This window comes from Ambystoma mexicanum, chromosome 9 (assembly GCF_040938575.1).
Source record: "Ambystoma mexicanum isolate Mex_15411 chromosome 9, UKY_AmexF1_1, whole genome shotgun sequence".
Lineage (NCBI taxonomy): Eukaryota > Metazoa > Chordata > Amphibia > Caudata > Ambystomatidae > Ambystoma > Ambystoma mexicanum.
Genome location: NC_090931.1, coordinates 276,066,785 through 276,086,684, shown reverse-complemented (window position 1 = coordinate 276,086,684; position 19,900 = coordinate 276,066,785). Strand labels below are relative to the sequence as shown.

Below are 19,900 nucleotides of genomic sequence, written 5' to 3'. Positions count from 1 at the left end.
TTAGGCCATCACCACAAGATAACATTCTAGACAGTAGGGGTTACCGATATCTAGTGACATACCTGGGGCTGAGGAAACTCAGTGAGAGAACACCCTGCTCCAGATTAGAGAGAGATAGGGAAGGGGTTGCCCGTAGAGAGCCTACTACTAATCTACAAATAAAAACCTTGATCTTTCTCAGAGAGTGGGTGGGTTCTTGAGGTCACCTGTGACAGTAGGTGGAAGCAGCGGGCAAGCTCTTATATATTAGTTTCCTATTTTTAGTTGAGAACATTACTGTTTTTTAGGGAGTAAAAGTGGCTGAAAAGTTGCATAACTGAATATCTGTATGAAAGAATGGTTTAATGGGAACCACAACTGCTCCGCTGTCATGCCAACTTTATTGTCAGGTTTACAGACAATTACCATTACTATTCGCCCATTTCACAGTTTGATAATTTACCCTAAAATACTGTTTGCTCTGGGCAAAATGGTGGGGTTTACTCTCAAAGTAAGTTCTTTTACTCCAGTTGGCAGATGAACCCACGCAGCATATTCCCAGACCACGGCTCGCTAACAAAACAAAACAAATAAAACACGGCACAATTTTTGGGGAAAGCAGTTTTCTATTTTCTGCCCACATTTCACACTCTTAACGTTCAGGATTATTTTGTTTGCCAAATGTTGGACATAATTTAATGTGTTTAATACTTACACAACAGGAAAAACCTTAGAGAAGACGACACTGGCCTCTGCCAAATACTCGTAAAGAATTCTTTGGTCGAACTCGTCTGTAGTGTACTTTACCAACGTAGCCTATAGGAAGAAAAGGTGGGAGAGGAGGGTTGGGTTTCAACACATTCATGTTCACTTCTGTATATAAAAACAAATTCAAGTGGCAATTTCTATAAGCTACAGCAGAAAGGATCTTGCATCATCCTTTACATTTTGCCAAACAATGAACAGTTTTTTGACATAACACATTTCCGTAACCTTTTAGTAGGAGTTAGCTGTCAAAAATGAAACTGTATCTGAGTTGAGTTAATGCTCCCATTCAATCTATTTCATTTACCTGTTAACCACGTGTTATGATATGACATTCATTACTTACCGTAATAGCATTTCTGATGATTGTGTCTGCTTAGATTCACATGCTGGGTATATAGTCCGACATCCAGTGGTAACCGCAGAGTATTGCATCTTGTCTTTCGAGGATCGAAAGGGGACGTCGACATAGGCGTGCCTGTAACACTAACGTGACGTGTAGTGTACCCAAGAGCCCCCGACGCGTCGAGGTCCTTCTGATTGTATTTTTTCTGCCATGAGGGAGCCTAATGACTATCGTGAGTGAGTGCATAAAAGAGAGAAAGCAGTAAGATGTCTATGTTCCTTCCACCCGAGCGGGGAGGAAGGGTCGGCGCATGTGAATCTAAGCAGATACAATCATCAGAAATGCTATTACGGTGAGTAATGCATGTCTTCTGATGCTTGTTAATCTGCTTAGAATCACATGCTATGCATAGACTAGCGAGCAGTACCCGGAGTTGGGGGTGGGTTGTGAGAAGGAACAGTAGTGAAAAGATGTCTTAGTACTGCTTGTCCCACCTGAGAATCAGACCTAGAATGGTGTCTAGGCAATAGTGTTTTGTAAAGATGTGTACAGAACTCCAGGTTGCCACTTTGCTAATTAATTCTAGGGGAGCATTTGCAATGAATGCTATGGAAGCCCCAGTGCCTCGAGTAGAATGTGCTCTAGGCTTAAAGGGCAGTTCTCTCTTAGCAAGAGCGTAACAGAGTGTGATGCAATTGACAATCCACCTTGAGATGGCTGATTTAGAGACAGGATCCCCTTCTCTACCATCTGCCACAAACGAAAAATTGATTTGTTTTTCTCAGTGGTCTAGTTCTTTCCAGCTAAAATATGACTGCTCAGCGCACATCTAATGTGTGTAGGCTTCTTTCGGCCATGTTAGTGGGGTTCTGGAAGAAAGTAGGCATTTCTATTGATTGGTTCACATGCAACTTGGAAATAAATGTAGGCGCAAATCGAGGAAGAGTGCACAGAACCACCTTATCTCTATGGACTGTAACAAAAGGGTCTAGGACTGAAAGGGCCTGTAGTTCACCAACTCTTCTTATAGAAGTGATGGCTACTAGGAAGGCTGTCTTATATGCAATATCCTTGGGGCTTGCTTTATGCATAGGCTCAAAGGGAGACCCCATGAGTCTAGTCAATACCACATTTAGGTCCCATCCGTGAAATGGGGGGATGAATTCTTTTAACCCCTTCCATGAAAGCCTTAATAACTGGTACTTTCCACCACAACACCTTCTGTTGTGATGTGGTGTAGGCGGAGAGGGTAGCGAGATGAACTTTCGGGGAATTAAAAACCAGACCTGAGTCCAGTAAGTGAGTCGGGTAATAATGTAGGAGAGCAGTCAATGGGATTGATGCCCTTAAGAGTTGAACCAGATAAAGTGTTTCCATTTACTGTAGTAGCAATATCGGGTGTTAGGTTTCCTCGCCTCCCTAAGTATGTCCATGCATTTTTGAGGGAGTTGCAGGTGCCTGAACTCTATGACCTCAGGAGCCAGGCCGCTAAGTTCAGGGTTTGCGGGCATGGGTGGAGTGTTTCTCCCTTGTCCTGAGATAACATGTTGTACGACAAGGCAGTTTCATTGGAGGAGATAGGGACATCTCCATCAGATGAGAGAACCATGGTTGGCGGGCCCACATGGGGGCCACCAGTATCATGGTGACTGGTTCCTGGTGCATCTTGTGCACGATCTGGGGAGTCGGGGGAAAAGCGTAAACAAATTTCCCTGACCATGCAATCCAGGTACTGTTCCCCTTGGATCGGTTCTGGGGGTACCTGGAGGTGTAATCTTGGCATTGAGCGTTCTCCAGAGTTGCAAACAAGTCTATCTCTGGGAAGCCCCATAGTGCGAAAGCGTTGGAGACGACGTCATCGCCATTTGTACTCTACGGGCAGTGGGAAGTCTCTGCTGAGCATCTCCTCCAGAAGATTGAGTTCCCCTGGAATGTGTTGGGACAACAGGAGCATTCTCTCTTTGAGAGCCCATTTCAAAATGTTTTGGGACAGCTTTGATAGCCCTGGAGAGTGTGTGCCCCCTTGCTTGCTCAGGTACTACATGGCCGTGGTCCTGTCTGTCAGGATCAGGACTGTTTTCCCCTGTAACTGTGTCTGAAAGGCGTTCAGTTCTTTGAATAAAGCTAATAGTTCCAACAGATTTATGTGGTTGGAGGCTACTTCTGGGGAACACACGCCGTGCGCCGTCTGCTCAAGCAGGTGAGTCCCCACCCCGTGACAGATGCGTCTGTCGTGAGAGTGGCTTCTACTCCGGGGGTGGTGAAGACCTTCCCCTTCAAGAGATTTTCCCTCAACCGCCACTGCAGAGAGAGAACGAGGGCTGGCGAGACAACTACCAGATCTTCCCATTGTCCGCTGGCCTGAGACCACTGGCTGTTGAGCCACTCTTGCATGGGACGCATGCGCAGACGTGCGTGATGAACTAAGTAAATGCAGGACGCCATCATTCCTAATAGTCGCATGGCCTTGTGTACCGTCACCTCTCGACTGGCTACATACTCAGGGATTTGAAACATCATGCTCTGAACCCTCTTGTTGGAGGGGAAGACGAGGCCGCCTTCTGTCCGAATTAGAGCCCCTAGAAACTGTTTGACTTGACTGGGGTCTAAGCTGGATTTCTTCTCGTTGATGGAGAATCCCATGCTGAATAAGAGGTCTATCGTCTTTTGAGTGTTCAACAGGCATGTTCTGTAGGACTCCCCTCTTATGAGCCAGTCGTTAGGCAGAATTATATGCAGTACCCTTTGGGAACACCACACACAATTAAGACTACAAGTGACAGTACAAATTCACCTTTGGTACAAGCCTGTACTACACAGTAAATTGGTAGCGATGGCCGAGCAGCCAGACTTATCTCAAGAGTAAGTGAGCAGTATCAAATAGTTACACAAAGGACAGCAATTACTATGATTCAGGCAAACACTGACTCAAGGTTTTCAAGTAAAAGAATATACATTTATTTCACTCTTCAGTTGTATAACATTACACTATTATAAGCAGTTTAAATATCACACTCTTAATACACCACACCACTTCTCTTAAATTCCAGACAAGTTAAGCTTACACAATGAAGTGGAAGCAAAATGGCACTCCAGCAATTTAAAAAGTGAGGGAAAGACAAAGTTAATAGAAATTGCACCACACCAACAGGTAAGAACTCCGGGCAATTGAGCAAGAGGAACTACAGTGATAGAATCAGGTAGAAAAGGCTTAGGGCCAAAGTCAATAGGACAAAAGTCTTTTGCTCAAGATCACACGGTTCAGGGCAGGTCACGGTAAAGTTTGTGCCACGGATTCCGGACGAGGTTGGTCAGTAGAAAAGTTAGTTCAAAGAGAAGAGAATGACAAGCCCTCGGATTGGAGAAAGATTTCAAACACTTTCACTGTGGCTGAACGAAACGAACAACAGGATTTGCACAGTACCTTAAAACTGAGAGGAAGCTGTAGCTGAGGCGGCAGTTCCTGATGGTTCCTGCAGGCTCACGGTTCCTGAAGCAACTGTCGGACTGACAAGAAGTAGGAAGACTGGAGGGTCTGCACTACCCAGGGAAGAAACCAGCAGCAGAGCAAAGCAACAAATAAAAGGTGCGCTCCTTAAAACCCAAGCAGACACCGACCTTCCTGGCTATCCGGCCCACTGTAGCTCTGTACAGCGAATTCAACCAGAGGAGGGGTCCTGGCTTGCAGTTTGGGCGAACTGGTTGTTCCCACCAGCTCAAGGGAAGAGGTTTCCTGGAGGATCTTCTCTGTCGTCGTATTCTGAAGATTCAGACCTGCAGCAGGGCTTCACCGGGCGGTTCAGTCGTTGAAGGGGCCCTCTTCCATCAGCTCCTCCTTGGTTCTTTCGTTCCAGTGGCGACTCTGCCTTTCCAGTCCCAGAGACCTGCTTTTTATGCAGTTTTCCCTCATTCATACAGCCTGGCTGTTAATCACACAGCAGGGTGGCTGTTCTGGCAAGGACAGTCACCCAGCCAATCAAACAGGAGTGCGACTTGGGTTACCAAGGGAACCCATGGCAGGGGTCCTAAGATCCCTCCCTCACATCCTGCCTACCGAGACTTTCAGGTGCCTTAAGGAGGGCTTCTGTGCAGAAGCCCGCGAAAAGACGGCGAACAAAGGAATCAACCCCGGTTTGGCGCGCAGAGAGAAACACGAGAAAGACTAACAAAAAGAAATGGCGAATAAACACAGCCAGAGCCAAAATAAAATGTATTTGGTCAAGTGGGTTTATGTTCGAGGCTAATATAATAGCCTAAAACAATACCATGGTTATATAAAATAACCGTGGTAGAAAAATGAGGGTAGTTACCTCTGCCACCAGCCAAGTCTTGATGTAAAGGGAGCGAAACAGTGCTCCAAGAAGGACAGACAAAAAGGGACAGGAATGAACCCTTTCCAATACTCCATGTAAGATGGTTTGTACTGGGTTTGTGATTTAAAGAGACTACATAAAGTTAATGGCAACTTTACATGTTTCTGGGAGACAGTAGTCAGTCCCAGAAAAATGGAGTCAGTGGGAAGTCTAAAAGACAACCCTGTGTCACTGCACTGAAGGTGCTGTGTAACACACAAAAAAAATATGCTCATGGAGTAGGTGAGGCTCCAGAGCCCAAGATCACACACAAATGTTAAAAACACACACAGCAAAACACATGTAAGAGTGGGAAAAAGGCTCACACTCTTACCAGGTGAAAAAAAAATCCTAGAAATCCAGCAAAGCTGCCGAGGGGACTCATTAGGTAAGGGAAATTAGCCATTTACGAGAATTCTCCCCAACAGTCGTCGAGGTAAGGGTAAACCGGGATGGATTCTCTGCGCAGGTGTGCTGCTGCCACTTATTATCAAAGGAGGAATCCCGGTAGAACACAAATTCAAACTGGTTGATAGTGTCTACTCTGTCTATACCCGGGTAGATGAATTTCAGTATCTAATTAGAGACAAAGCTATAAATAACAGGTGCTAGAGTTTAGGCCTCTTCAGGGGAGGGAATGGACCAGACACATCTAAGAAATAAACATCCTTTTTAATAATAAATCTTCAATGTTAAAACAACTAATTAAATTCACAGGTCCACAAAACGAAGGAATTACACTCAATATAAAAGACTTTACAATCAATATAAAACAAGGAATACTTAACAGGCAAAAATGCTAGCTAGAACAGGTTCAAAGGAACACACAGGGTACATCTAACACAAAGAGTAATGTACCAAACTCCATTTGGATTAATAATTAGTATTTTCATGTCTGTTATTGATCTGGAGAGCTGTCTCGACATGTTTCTGTTCATAAAACATAAATGACGAACATTCACCAGGAGAAAGTGGTTACAACGAAAAAACCTAGTTCTTATTGAGTCGTAGATTAGATCAAAAATCAGTTTCAAATCACCTGTAAAGATAAAAACAAAATAAAAAGAATGGGTCAGCTGAATAGCTAGAACACTTTGGAGTTCAAAAATTAACTAGAGGACCAGAAAAAGGGGAAAATTACCTTAACTGGTACCTGTGGGGGCTCTCTACTTCTAGGGATGAGTAGGTGTAGAAGACTGAATCAATCCTACAAGATATAAGATATATAGAAAGCATATAAATGAGCTTCCAGATAAAGCAATATCTGTGTTCACAACGCATACAGAGAATCAGCAGACCGCCCACGCATGGGGGGCCATTAGTACGGGTAAACACGAAACCTCAGTTCCAATAGATGGTGTGGCGCTCACCTGTCTTAGGAAATAGTGAACCTTGTAGGCAAGCTGGTGTACAGCCTATCGATGGAAAAGGTCTCAGAGAAAGGAGGTCAAGGAGGTAAATGAAACAACTCCACTGGACGCACAGCGGACCCGGGAAGGAACCTGCAACAAGGACAAACGTCTCAGGCCACAGAACCGCATCAGAGAAAGACATCACATATTAAATGAAAGGGACGCCTCATGAGGGTGAAGGTGCCATAAAAAGTACTATGGAGGATAAGCAGTACTAATGGCGATCCCCCACCAACATCAGTGTGGATACGTGTGTGACAGAAACAAAGTAAAAGATCAAAGTCACCCCGTTCCACTATATAGAGAGAGGGTGATTTGGGTCACTAGATAGTAGAGCCAACCACCTCAAGGAGCCATAACGGAGGACATGGTGGAGTGTTACAACAATGAAAATATAAATGTGCCCATAAATGCCAATAATGCACGGACACGTTCCTGTGGGGATACAATGCCGGTGTAAATCAGGTATCAGCCGGTGTCGTCCATACAACTAAATGGTATCCCATCAAGTGTATCGGGTACGCATACGCGGGAAGGATCCCTTGGTGTACACGCTGCCATGAAGAGCGAAAGAGCGAAGAGCGAAAGATAGGGTCAGTAAACAGTGACGAACCTTCGTAAACACCATTGGCTCCGAGGCAATGCTGAAGGGGAGTACTTTGAACTGATAGTGCTTGTCTTCTATCATGAACCTTAGGTATTTTCTGTGCGCCGGCAACATTGAAATATGAAAGTATGCATCTTTCATATCCAACGTTGCCATGTAATCCCCCTGTTTCAGCAGAGGGATTACTTCCTGTAATGTGACCATACAAAACATTTGAGGTTTGACAAATTTGTTAGCTGGGCGCAAGTCTAGCACAGGGCGCATGGTGAGATCTTTTTTGGGTACAAGGAAGTACACTGAAGAAATACCCTTGTTTACCTGTAGAATAGGGACAACGTCTATGGCGCCCTTTTCCTGCAGGACCTCTACCTCTTGCAGTAGGATGCGTAGGTGTTCCGGCGCCAGGCGTCTTGGATTGAGGTGGTTGGCAAAATTCTATGCAGTACCCGTGGGCGACGGTCTTGAATACCCACTGGTTTGTTATCCCCGGATCTGAGGTTCATTTCTGACCTGAGGCTGGGGAGCCTCTGGGGGTAGAACTCTGGCCTCTACCCTTTCTACGCCGCTGTCCTCTAGGTGGATACGTGGTGGTGTTAGACCCTGGTCCTGAATTCCAGTTGTTTCCTGAAACATACTGGTTTTGAGGAAGCGAGATTGCCCACGAAAGGAACGACGAGAGCCACCCCATCTCTGTTGTGAAGGCTTTTGGGTAATCTGTTACAGGGACTTGAGTCTCATGCTCTTTTTTGGTTGTTTCAAGTGCTTTGTCCGTTGCCTTGCAGAAGAGGTTGGTTTCTTCAACAGGTTTGTTTATTAAGGCTGCCTGGGGCTCCAGTTTAAACCCGGAGTTCCCCAGCCAGGCGTGTCGTTTAAGCAAGTTACCCTGTGCCAAGGTTCTTCCCGCTGTTTCAGCAGTGTCTTAAGTGTTCTTAAGCACATTCTGATTCACTTGCTTGCCTTCCAATACAATTGTGAGCAACTTAGCCTGCATTGGTTCAGGTACTTTTAGAAGGCTTTGTTGCAGCAGGTTCCACTGGACGTCTGCATAGCTAGCCAACAGAGTGGTGTTATTGGCTATTTGGGTGGAGAACGCAGCAGCAGTCGTGACCCACTTGCCCAGTGTATACAACCTCTTGGATTCTTTATCAGGCGGTGCGTCACCTGTAGACAGCGGTACACCTGCTCTTTCTAGTGGTGGTAACTACCAGTGAATCCGAAGTGGCATGGCCCTTGAGGTAAGCAGGGTCGGTAGGAGAAGGGTGAAACTTCTCAACCCTGGGATTAACCGCTCTGGTCTGAGCTGGTGTCAACAATGAAGGCACCAGTCTCCTTTTGATAGAATTCAAAAAAGGAATGGCCTGGCTGGCCGGAGGCTTTTCTTTCAGTATGTCCTCTACAAAATCCGAATCCGGCAAAGCCTCTTGTGTGGCGATTTGAAAATGCTCAGCCGCCTTTTTCAAGATGGCGTTAAACGCCATCTGATCATCCACAGGTGAGGCTTTGCGGACTGAAGTGGAGGGGGGGAATCCATACCCAGGGCGTCAGGGTCTGGGGTAGGAGGAGGAGGGGACGCCCAAGGGTGACAATCAACCCGATGGCTGTCTTACCAATTCCCCATTGGATCTGCAGGATCATCAATGTTGCCCCCAAAGGCGGCATCATCTTGTACATATGTGTCCACAGGGACCTCGTCATCAGTGAGGTCATAAGTATATTCCTCATGAGGATCGTCAAAGGTCCTCTGAAACTTGGCCATAGGTGTAAAAGGAAGGTCCTCAGAAGGCCTTTTGGGAGCAAACCGCTCCGAAAAAGAGACATTTCCCTAGTCTGTCCATACACCTCTCGAACTTCTCCCTGGTCCATGAAGATGAACCAGAGGAGTCCAGGGGAGTAAATGGGTCATTTCGACCCACTTCTTCGATAGAGCATCGAGATTTGTCTCCTAAAGCACTGGACAAAGGCAAATGGCTCTCAGAATAGTCCTTGCGAGGTTCCGGACGTTGCAATGCACCAATTCAATCTATTTCTTTTACCTGTTAACCACATGTTATGTTATGTTATGTGGTCTTGTACCACGCACTCTTGCTTCTTGTGTGGTCTCTTGGCACGCTGTAATGGAAAGAGGGTGTGGGGGGGGGGTTGTTTGTCGTTGGCAGCTTCAGTTCGGAGAAACCAGTCACGGAGTGTTTGTGCATTTTCGGTTGGTAGCCGTCATGTGGTGTTAAGGTGTGATTGTGCATGGTTTGGTTTCATGTTGGGTATTGTAAAGTGTGTGCGGTTTGTGGTGCAGTAGAGGTAGGGGTATGTTTAGTTCAGAGTTTGTGGGCGAGTACGCAGAATGGTGAGTTTTAGTGGTTAGTTAGGAGCAACACATTTTCTACCCCCAACAATCCACCCAAGTCCGATACATTTCCTACCCCCAACCATCCATCCAAGTGTGACACATTTCCTATGCCCAAAAATCCACCTCAGTGTGACACATTTCCTACCCCGAACAATCCATCTAAGTGCAGCATGCTTCCTGAAGACCACCTCAGGACAGAGGAGATACTAAAAAAGCAAGATTCATTACAGCATATCAATGCAAAACAATGTTTGTTACTTCACTGTCTGTATATCCCATTTCTCCCTGGCGTGTCAGAAAATAATGTTTTCCATTCTTTTCAGAAAGGTTATGATCCTTTCAGCATTAATGGTTAGGGCAAAATTGCTTGATGGCTGAGAATTGCATCTCTAGAACTCGGCCTATGTAATGTTTTAATTTAAAATGTATTGGGATTATTTTGCTACTCATGATCATAATGGATTTGTATAACACTCATGCCAACCATGGGTACCTTTGGGAAGCTGGTCTGTGAGCGAGGAAGGGTAGGAGTTCAACTTAAGGTTAAAAGTGTGATCTGTTCATCAGATCATTTTATTAATGGGTGCATAAAGGTAATCAAAGAGCTAATTGGCCATGTGCATCATTAGAGAAGCAGCAATTGTGTTTCAGTTGAGCAATTAACCAGAGGCAACACTTTCATTGATTATTGAATAAGGAGGTGGCAGTTGCATCTGCCAGAGGTGTGTCAAGTTGTTTTTTTTAATTCAAACAAGCATCCATCACTGAGGTACACGTGTAAGAGCAGGAAGTTATGCTTGATGTTAACCAGCTGCCGAGTGCAGACACTGAAAAGCTGGAGAAAAAAGGCTTGCCTCTTGTTTGGGTGGAGGTGGGGTGCTGGAAGGGTGAGTCATGTCTGCAATGTTGCATGCTGAAGAGAAGCCAAATAGAACTGCACATGTTAACTGGCCTAGATCTAAGGACTAGTAGGTGAGGGCTTCAAAGTCATAGGGATTAGTAGCACTGTCACTTCCTTTAGGTAAACCTGTGGTTTAGACACCTCACTTTTGGAAATGTTTCCATATATCAGAGGTTCAAAAGAAAGTAGTTGTGTGATACTTCTGGTATGGACACACTGGATTCACTTAGCAAGGATAAGAAAAATGCATTGTAGACACATGTTGTACTAGTGCAGTGACAATTGTAGCAGTTGAAGAGATTATAGAGATTAACCCCACATTTGCGGGTGTACAGGGTAGGTAACAGCCCACTAACCTGAGCCTATGTATGACCAAGCAAAGGCCTCAGCGAGGGCTCGGGGCATTAATCCCTCATCCATCATCCTCGTCACAGACCTTATTCTATGAGGCGAGTCCTCCCCAGTTGACCAGTGCTTTGTAATCTCCCTTGAGAAGCACCCATCTCCAGGATGAGGACTGTTAGGAGGAAGAACAGGCCTTGGAGTAATGAAGATTACCGGTAAGTAATCAGGCTATTATCAGCTCAGAATGCCCCCGAATGCGGGAACAATTGCTATTCCTCCCACAGTACCCCTTCCTGGTTAGAAGAGCTTTAAAGTGTGTTTTAGTTGATGGAAAACAGGCTGCATGCATATTACGCGTGCCTAAACTTCAGCCAAGAAAAACAAACAGATCTGGCTGCCGCCATAGGAAATGGTACTCTGCAATGCATTATCAAAGTAAAAAAGGCAATACCCGACGGTGCATCGGGAAAAGGGGCATCTGCCATCAGCTTGTGCAGGAACTGCATAGAGAGCAAAAAAAATGTTACTTCTGACAAGGAAGGAAAAGGGGACACAAAGTATCCACAGTTGGCACTTCCTGTTGTCCCAGGAGGCAAAGAGGTCCACCTGGGGGTATCCCCATTTGCAGAAGATTTCCTGCAGTACTAGGTCATTCAACTGCCAATCATAGTTGTCCGCACCCAATCTGCTGAGCCTGTCTGCCTCCAGGTTGTATTCGCCCGGCAGGTGGACAGCCGAGAGGTAGATATTGTGTCCAGGGCCCATTCCCACATGCTGACTGCGAGCCTGCACAGTGGTGGGGTGGGGGGGGATCTGGTACCTCCCTGCTTGTTGACATAGAACATGCTGGTCGACTTGCCTGTCTGAATGAGGATGACCTTGCCCTTGATAACAGGAAGAAAGGCTCTGAGCGCCAGCCAGATCGCCTTCAGTTCCAGCCAATTGATGTGGTACTCCTGCCGTGTCCAGGTGCCTTGGACGCAGTGGTTGTCCAGGGTGGCCTCCGAACCCTCGAGAGTGGAGTCCGTGGTGATGTTGACCTGCGGGATAGGTTGCCGGAAAGGCTTACCCAGCTGAAGGTTGCAGTCCCTGGACCACCATGTGAGGTCCGGGTGAAGTGCTGCAGGAACGTTGATCATCTCCGATTGAGAGCCTCGCTCCTGGTTCCAAGAAGCTGCAAAGTTCAGCTGTATCCTCCTCATCCCGCGTCTCGTGTGGGGGAAAGCCAAGAGGACTGCTGCCATGAGATCCAGTAGGTGTTGGTAACATCAGGCCGAGGTCACTTCTCCGCTGAGGAAGTGCGCGGTGGCCCTCTTGAGGCTGTGATCTTGTCCTCTAAGGGAAAAACTCTCTCGGAGCATGGTTCACAAATGAGCCCCAAGAAGGTCAGTCCCTGCATGGGCTGCAGCTGCGACTTCTTGAGGTTGAGTGAAAAACCCAGCACGTGCAGTGTGTTCATAAGAGCGTGGGAATTATGGTGCACTGCTTCCGGAGATGTCGCCCTGGCAAGCCATTCGTCGAGGTACGGGTAGATGTGGTGGACCTGCGACCTGAGTAGGGTCACCACTGTGTGCATCGGCCTGGTAAAAACCCTGGGGGCCGAGTTGAGGCTGTAAGCAAGCACCTTGTATTGGAAATGGTAGCCCATGATCCTGAATCGTAGAAAAGAATGATGAGGCTGCCAGATCGGGACGTGTAGGAACACGTCTTTCAGATCCAAGGAGCACATCCAGTCTCCCTTGCACAATGTCTCCGGTATCAAAGCTGGCGTAACCATCTTGAATTTTTGTAGAGGTAGGGAGAGGTTGAGGGTGGAAAGGTCAAGCACAACTCTCAGGCCCGTCTGGTTCTTCTTCTGAATGGGGAAAATCCTGGAGTAAAAGCCCAAGCCTTGCTGGGAGGATGGGACTTCCTCAACTGCTTGGCTCTCGACGAGCGACCAGATCTCTGCCAAAAGAGTTGCTGTCCCAACCTGTGGGAGTGGAGGGGAGGAGGGAGGAGAGGCAGGGATAGGGAGGCGGTACCCCTTGGAGACTACAGAGAATACAGGGGTCTGTGAAATTCTGGCACCAGAAATGTGCATGGAGAGCAAACCTGCTCCCCCCACTGGAGACACGTAGACCCGGTGAGGTGCGTCATGCCTTCTTTCCCACTGAGGCTGTTGCGGAGGAGGGGGGACTGGAAAAAACCCTTTACACCCCACCCCTTTTTGTTGTTTGCGCCGATGTTGAGTCGGCGAACGGTCAGGTTGCCTGGACCTCCGCTCTTGGAAGCCGCGGAACCCTCTGTGTGTACGCCCCTTGTCCGAGCGCTGCTATGACTGGGTGTACGTTTTAGGCGTGGTCTTTGTCAGGATGGATGAAGACTTGGCCATTTGTGAGCTCTTTTTCTTTTTGTCACCCCCTTCGAACTGAAGATCTAAGATGTGTTCCTGGACATCCGGGTTGAATTTCGCAGCACGGAGCCAGGCCGTTCTTCTGATGTCCGTGGCAATGCAGATGGCACAGCCAGAGGTGTCAATGTGAGCCACAGTGAACTCCATAATGTCCTGCGCCACCATCTTGGCCTCTGCCAATTCCTCCTTGAATCGTGATTGGCTCTGTGCCAGAAGCTCTGGGAGGAAATCTGCAATTTCCCGCAAGAGCCTCTGGTTAACGGCTACCAGCTTGGCATACGCGTTGCCTTGACGAAGGTGTAAGGATGCGTTGGAATACAGCTTCTTCCCGTACGTCTCCAAGATCTTCTCCTCCTTGCCTAGCAGACCTGCAGAGAAAAAGGCTGGGGACGACTGAAGCGTGCAGTATAGTGATGCCGCAGCAATCACTGAGGAGTGTGGCTGAGGATGGGCCGATAGCAAGAGAGTATTCCCCTCCATCTGCCTGTACTTGGCGTCGAGGCGTTTATTCACCAGCTGGACTGAGTGGTTGAGGAAGGCCCAAGTACTTTGCCAGCCCTGCATGACGTTTGTCGAAGGCCTCGGCTGAAGATGCTGTGTCGGGGTCCTCCTCCTCATCTGTGACCACCTGAAGATTCGGTTGGTTCGGGACCGGAGGAGGGGAGCTGGGAGTCGAGGGCTGCGGTGTGGAAACTGGAGCCGGAGGCTGTAGCGGAAGCTGTTGCGGAACCACCTGGACAATCGGTTGGGGGGCCGGAGTGGGCTGTTGAGGCTGAACAGGGGCCGGGGGTGCCTGTAACGGCGCCAGCGCCATTGGTGGGAGCACGTCCCTGATGGCGTCCCTGAGGATGACCCCCATCCAAGGAGATTTCATGAGCCTGAGGAACCGTTCAAAGAACCTGTCCTTGCAGGCCGGAGTGGGGGTAGGCGATATTGACGGGGTAGCGAGCGGCTGCTGGAGCTGTTGCGTGCCCTGCCCATATGGACGCTGCGGGAACTTGCCTTGCGTGAAGGAAGGGTAAGCTGTAGGCCACATACCTGGTTGACACCAGTCCCACCTTGACACACGTTCCTCCACCAGCAGCCTTCCTTGGAGCTGCGTCGGCTGGATGTCTGGATTTTCTGGCATAGTGGCCATTTTGTCGAGCTGCCTTCCACATGCCTGCGTCGTGTTGCGCGGCTCACTGGGCCCGCCCCAACCTGGACTCCTGAGATTGGATCATGGGGCCTACCCTGTTCCTCAGGCTGAGGCCCGGTAGGCATTTTGCCCTCAGCAGATCTACCAGTAGAACTGCGTATAGGCACCCCCTTGGACAAGTTGCCTGCACTAGGGCGTAGTCCCTCGGGTGAAGACCTGGTAAAAGAACCTTCCAGTCCCTCAGCACTGTCACCGGGAAGATCCACTGACCACTCAGCCTGTCGGCTGGTAGCTGATCCAGCCTCAATACTTGTGCTGGTACCAAGACCTGGGCAGTTCCCTCCCACGCGGGAGACTCCTTGCGAAGGAGTCTCCCTTGCGGGGTGCATTGGAAAAGAGCGGCCCTACCTTGGGCCTGGATCGATGATTGACTAAGTCCTTTAGGTCCTTTGGAGGTGATCTCTGGAAGAGCTCCCTTCACCTGGCTAGTCTGTTCTTCAGGTACCTCGAGGAAAGCGCGTTGCACGCGATACAAGCTTGCCAGCCGTGCTCTAGGCCAAGGCACCATAGGCAGAGGGCGCGGGGGTCTTTAGTCGGGAAGAGCCCGTCACAGGATGGACACCTGCTGAACCCTATAGAAGTCGACATGTGCCAGGGAGGAGCCTGAGGACTGAGTACTTGAATGATAAAAAGACAAAAAAGACAGAAGACAAGAAGTATCCGCACGTGGAATTACATGGCCGAAGCCAAACCCAGGAGCGCTGGTGAATTCGGCCCATTCCCGTCGACGCAGAAAAGGTGACTGAGGTGTGGAACCAGAGGACGGAGTCAGGGCAGCAGGTTTTTGCTGGCGAAAAAGGTTCCGTCTCCCGTCCCTTGGAAGGGACGCCCATGTAGTATGGAGGAAAGGGGATGGGACTTAAGAGTAAGAACACTTTCCCCTTAAATGTGATGCATGTGTAGGGCATGATCCAACCAATGCCGAATCATCATACCAGCCTTGCCCATCAGCAGAAAGTCTATTAATAAACTGATTTACAGGGGATGAGGGTAGGTCGAATGGAGGAAAGAGAACTATGTACTTGTAGTACAGTAGTCACTATGGGTGTGCGAATCAGTGAAAATTCGCTTCACAAAGAAAATGGCATATTCTGGTACAAAAAATCTCCTGCTTTGCCAGTTTCACCCATGGCCATTTCTGGCGTTTTCCCACTCAGGTTTCTCTGAAATTTTATTTCAGAGAACATTTTTGGGCAAAAAAAAAAACAAAACAAATTTTCAGTAAAACAGCAACATTCGGAATCTGAACAATCTGTTCTTTCAGCGAAATGAAATTGGAGGCGAATTTAACCACTTTTGTTTGCCGGGTGTAATGTTCCCACCCCTAGTAGTCACTACTGTTAGTAACTGTTTACTCCTACGTCCCAGCCCTTTCCTCCATACTAATGGGAGATTTCATTGCATGGAGAAAACACCATGTTGGGGAATCTCTGTAGTGGGATTCTTTGAGAAGAGATCCTATAGGACAGCTTGTCTGAACCTAGTGTCAGCCATCATGTTTATATCGAAGCAATAGAGGTTACAGAAGGCTCAAGGCATGGAACATATGGCTGCCTTACTGAAAATGTCCAAAGGGACTTGCTTTTGCCCGATTGAATGGAAATGAAGATCACTCAGAGGTGAATGCTTTTTTAGTGTATAGCAGTGGTTAATCCCAGCGACTAACCACCCTTTTATGGTGGCTTTGGAGGCTTGAGTACCTGGGTTTTGCTCACCAAAGGTTATAAAAAGGTATCTGATTCCCTGATCAGTTTTTTCGCCAGCCCGGATATAATGTTAACACCCTCCTGACGTCTAAGCAGTGTAGAGTGGAATCAGTTGGAGACTGAGGGTCTGGAAAAAAGGCAGGTATGATCACCTCCTCCTTGATGTGGAAGGAGGAAACCACCTTGGGAAAGAAAGTAGGATGGGATCTCAGGACCACCTTATGCCTAGAAAATCCACAAAGCTTTAAAGGCTTGGATTTCACTCACTCACTCACTCACTCTCCAGGCAGAGTTAAGGGCCAACCAGACAGCCACTTTCTAATTGAGGAGTTTCAACTCAGAGGCCGCCATCGGTTCGAAGGGCTCATGTGTCAGTGCCTTTAACACAATATTCAAGTCGCAGGTGTCCTGGCCCCAAAAAAAAAGAAAAAAAAAGGAAAACAAACTCACGGTGTGTGGCGTCCTCGCCAGCACCATCACTACACAGGAAGACCTGGCTAAGGTGAGTCTGCCGCCAGATGCCCCACAACGCTTTCAAACACTGGAAAAGTGTTTTAAAATGGAAGCGCTGCACGCTCGGCGCTCCAGTCCCCTTCTTCCTTTCCCCCTCCTTTCCCAGCCCAAACTCGCCTCCCAACCCTCCCCCCTGCACCTTGATTGGTGTCCTGGCCCAAAATAAAAAAGGAAAACAGACTCCCGGTGCGTGGCGTCTTCGCCAGCACCATCACTACACAGGAAGACCTGGCCAAGGTGAGTCTGCCCCCAGATGCCCCACAACGCTTTCAAACACTGGAAAAGTGCTTTAAAATGCAAGCGTTGCACGCTCGGTGCTCCAGTCCCCTTCCTCCTTTCCCCTTCCTGCCCTAGCCCAATCCCACCTCCCAACCCTCCCCCTGCACCATGATTGGTGTCTTGGCACATATCATGAACCTTCCCAGGGCAGCCCTCTGCTCGGCAGCCCCTGTGGCTAAGGGCCCCAAGGCCAAGGGCGGCTCCGACATTGGCGGCTCCAAGATGTGTCTGCAGAGGAAGCCAGTGAAACCAGCAGTCAACAGACACCAACAAAAATTGTGAGTGTGGCATGGGTGGGGAGTGGAGCAATTACTCTACTCCAGAAAACCCCTGCCACTCTATCTTACCTCCCGTTAAGATAGACTGTCAGACTCACACCAAGTACACTCAGAAAGATTTGTGACCACCAGACTGAACTTATTCATGACAGGATTGTCGAAGTTGCCTTGCATTACATACTAACATACTCGTCAAGGTCAACAAGCGCCGCACTTAGATGAAACTTCAATATTAGCATGCCCACACTCAGAATTGTGTATATTAGCCTGCGTCACATCTAGATAGGACTTTGAATATTAGCATGTTCACACTTAGATAGAATTGTGAATATTAGCATGTCCACACTTAGATAGAATTGTGAATATTAGCATGTCCACACTTGGATAGAATTGTGAACATTGGCCTGCGTTACAGCTAGATAGGACTTTGAATATTAGCATGCCCGCACTTAGGTGAAAACTGAATGTTAGCAGGCCCCCACTTAGATAGAATTGTGAATATTGGCATGTCCGCACTTAAATAGAATTGTTAATGTTAGCCTGCGTTGCATCTAGATAGGACTTTGAATGTTGGCATGCCTGCAAATGGGTGAAACTTAAATGTTGGCATATGCCACACTTAGAAGTTGTGGATATTGGCCTGCGCCGCATCTGGATGAGACTGTGAATGTCGGCATGCCCACACCTAGATGGAATCCTAAGCATTGGCCTACGCCGCATTGAGATAGAGTTGGGAGGGTCAACAGGTGCCACACTTGGACAGAACTGTGAATGTTAGCATGCTAAAGGTCAGTTAACCCACTAACCAATATAAGCTCAAACTCTGCATACTTATCTCACTCAAAAAACTCACAACCATCTCTCGCACAACAAGCTGCATGCACTTCACAACACTGCAACAACACATAAGCCGAAGCAACAGCACACGCGGACTGACACCAATCCAATACTTGCACCAAAACTCAGCATCTGGTGTATACCGAGTTGAAGCTGCCAACAGAACACCACTCCTCTCACTATCCTACTCCCTCTTCACCTTACTAACCCATCCCACCTTATCATTTACAGATCCGCCAGAGCGCCTGGGGACCAATTCCGTTGGTGACGGTGCGCGTTACAAATACCTTTAACATTTAACATATGAGGGGAGGTCTTGTTGGGGGAAACAACCCCAGAAGTACCTCCAATGTACTTGAACCACTGAATTTGAAGAAAGAAAAAAAGTCATATAGAATCCGCTCCTACAAATACTAGAATCTAGACCAACTTTAAGAACAATACCCTGGCCAGGAAACGTAAATCAGTCTAGAACACATTCTAGAAAAGTTCAGAGCACATTGAAATCTTAGGTTTGCCACAAACAATGACGTCAGATCCCCGATCATCCTTTGCCCCTCAACCAACTAGAAGTTGACTCTATCCAAGGTGGCCTCTGAGCAACTGCTGGGGAGTTCCCATTGAGGCAATAAAGTTAAGAATCATTTGGCTTACACAGACACAGATTTCTTCCTTTAATCTTACTGCCATGACGAACAAGGCTAAGCACTGAAAACCATTCATATTTCTCAATTATCAGCCTCTTTCCTAGTGGTTTTACATGCAGTTCTTACTCCACATCTCACACATTATCTAGTATTATTGCAACAGAAAAGAAATCCATCAGAAAATATTCTTACAAGGACAGTAAGCAGCAGGGCCTGAATTTTTGTATCAGTCAGTACTTCCTCATCAAGAAGGACATTTGACTCCGATACAGACACTTTCCGTAAGTGAGGGTGCTGCTGGGGTGATGTTATTCTCTGGGGTTCTGTGGCAGAAAAAGAAAAGATAATTAGCAAGATATGCATCTTTGTCAGTAAATTAATCTATATTTTATGCCAGGATTTCAACAGCAATCACTGCACTGTAAATAAAAGAACAGTAAAAAGGCATGTATTTACAACAATAGTTGTAAAGGTTTTCAAAGCCCATAGAATCAACCCAACATTAGCCTACCAATTATTTGTTTGACACACGATTGCACGCATGTGACTTAACTGTGGATTCTGACCTTCAACGTCTCATGTGATGCACACCACAATCCCAAAAGACCCACACCAATGTATTGTGATATAGCTTTATTGTAGGCCAGTTTGTTAAAGTTGGCCTTAAAAACCCTTTCCTTACTCCCTTCATGTGCATAGGGAAGCCTCGTTATTCAAGTACCTCACTTCCTTACACCGTTGATCTGTTATGGATGTGCATGCTGATTGACAAGTGGCGCTTCATTGGACAGGAAGATGGTTTTCTGGTTAAGGTGGGATTCAATAAAAAATTTTTACCACAGTTTCTCCGATTCCCAGCCCTGCATCTTCCCAGTAATGTGTTGTAAATGAGCGCACCGAGCTGCAATCGATTACTTCACTTGCGGCTGAAGAGAGATCTTTCTTAGGAGAGCTCCTTTAGTGTGTCCCTCTAGTTAGTTCTCTCACAGTTGATGG

The 19,900-nt window shown here is 47.4% G+C and overlaps 1 protein-coding gene across 7 annotated transcripts in view; it reads right to left on the bottom strand.

The window, feature by feature from the left end:
- The window catches only part of NF1 (neurofibromin 1), a 3,279,657-nt gene that overhangs the window by 430,089 nt on the left and 2,829,668 nt on the right, over positions 1–19,900 (bottom strand). For all 7 annotated transcript variants that reach the window (XM_069614617.1, XM_069614618.1, XM_069614621.1 and 4 more), the window contains 2 exons: positions 19,097–19,227; positions 695–795 (listed from right to left, as the gene is read on the bottom strand). In XM_069614617.1, coding sequence (XP_069470718.1) covers positions 695–795; positions 19,097–19,227 — 232 coding nt within the window. The remainder of the gene's footprint in view (positions 1–694; positions 796–19,096; positions 19,228–19,900) is intronic.